Source organism: Ipomoea nil, unplaced genomic scaffold (assembly GCF_001879475.1).
Source record: "Ipomoea nil cultivar Tokyo-kokei standard unplaced genomic scaffold, Asagao_1.1 scaffold0202, whole genome shotgun sequence".
Taxonomy (NCBI): Eukaryota; Viridiplantae; Streptophyta; class Magnoliopsida; order Solanales; family Convolvulaceae; genus Ipomoea; species Ipomoea nil.
Window position 1 is genome coordinate 1,443,246 of NW_017616630.1, and position 1,828 is coordinate 1,445,073.

At 38.0% G+C, this 1,828-nt stretch overlaps 1 protein-coding gene across 1 annotated transcript; it reads right to left on the reverse strand.

The window, feature by feature from the left end:
* Positions 1–357: 357 nt before the first annotated feature.
* Positions 358–954, reverse strand: LOC109190316. The gene has a single exon (XM_019340787.1). The coding sequence runs from the start codon at positions 952–954 to the stop codon at positions 358–360; it is 597 nt and encodes a 198-aa protein (XP_019196332.1).
* Between the last annotated feature and the right edge of the window lie 874 nt (positions 955–1,828).

The window sequence follows — 1,828 nt, forward strand, 5'->3', positions numbered from 1 at the left end:
AAGGATTGAACGAAAAAAATGTTAATTAGCAAGAATCAAATTTGTAGTCTGCTCATACAAGAAATATGCTTCATCAATCTGCCACCTCTTTCAGATTTTTATTTTTATTTTTATTTATTTATTTTGTTTTTTTTGTGAACATAGTTTTCACTTTTCAACAACAAAAGTACATAATTCTTCCTTTTTTTTTTTTTTTTTTTTGAGAACAAACAAGATTATATTAAGTCACTAGATAGAACATTACAGAGAAACGACGGAGGGGATAACGACCACTCCGTGCGTTCAGACATAGAAACGGACTTCCTTGCAAGGAAATGGGCCGTCCGATTCGCAGAACGTTTAACGAAAGAGATACAATTATGAGCAAAAATAACTCAACAAATCTTTTACATCAGCTAAGAGAAGATCAAACGAGGAGACAAACTCATGTGAAGATAGACCTTGAACAACAAGCAGCGAATCTGTCTCAACATGCAGGAACTCCAAACTTTTTCTTTTACACCAGCTAAGGGCCTCTCTAATGGCTAAAGCTTTAGCTTCTCTTGGAGAGAATAGACCAATCCATGGCATACAAGCTGCAGCTAAGAACCCCCCATGATCATCACGTAGGACCCAACCCAGCCCCATCTTGCCAGAACCAGTATCCAGCGCCGCGTCCACATTAAGCTTCAACCATCTCGGTTTTGGTTTTTGCCACTTTGGGGAGCATGGGATCTGTCTTTGAAGATGAGAAACCTCGTCCACGGAGTATGCTTCCCAGTCCCTCAAGAAAGCTCTTGAATTTTCTACAATGGCTCTGGCAGTCGTATTCAAGTTCCTCCACACCTTATCGTTTCTCGCCCGACAAATATTCCAGCAGATTACGACAAAGAGACCGAGTTGTGCCGGCTGCAACGTGTTAAAGATGTGGGAGATCCAATCTGAGCAATTCTGGAACAAATCCTTATCTGGCATCTGGTGAAAAAGGTTCCAACACTGGGCTGCCAATCTACAATAAGCAAGGAGATGGAAGGCTGACTCGTCTGCTTCCTGGCACAGCGAGCACTGAGATGTGCAATCCTGTTATAATAATATTATTATTAATATTATTAGTAATTAAACCAAGTCAAAGGATTCATGTGTGTTAATGTGGAACATGCCTAGATTATAGGAGTAGTACATGGAGCATTAGCTTCCTATTTACTAGCTTTCTCTTAGTATAAATATGTGGTGTATTTTCATTTGTTAAATCATCCCAGTGAATAGACATTATTCATTCTAATCTCTCTCTCTCTCTCTCTTCCTATTTATATATTATTATATATAAATACATAGATATATTATATAATATATATATATATATATATATATATATATATATATATATATATATATATATATTATATTTAATATATCTTACATTTGGTATCAGAGCCAGTCAACCTTTCAACTCCGAAATATTTCCCGTAGTGAAATATGGCAACAAATTTCAATATTGTATGGTCGGGTCCCAAATTGGACGGGAAACTCGATTACAATTATTGGCAAATTATGATGTCCACACATTTGCAAGCTCAAAATCTTTGGAGCTTTGTTGATCCCGGTCTACCCGAAGGAGCTGATGCAGCCGCTATACGGCGAGATAAATTGGCCTTGGGTCAGATTCACCAAGGTGTTCATTATTCCATTTTTGGGCAATTAGCTCGTGCTCAAACAGCAAAACAAGCTTGGGACATCTTAAAGGTGTCACACAAAGGAGTTGATCGGGCGCAGAAGTCTAAGTTGCAGTCGTTGAGAAGGTTGTACGATAATTGTGAGATGACCTCTACAGAAATGGTAGATGCGTATT

What these genes read in the sequence shown, in the direction of transcription:
- LOC109190316 (XM_019340787.1), bottom strand. Translation starts at nt 954, where the DNA reads ATGCCAGATAAGGATTTGTTCCAGAATTGCTCAGATTGGATCTCCCAC.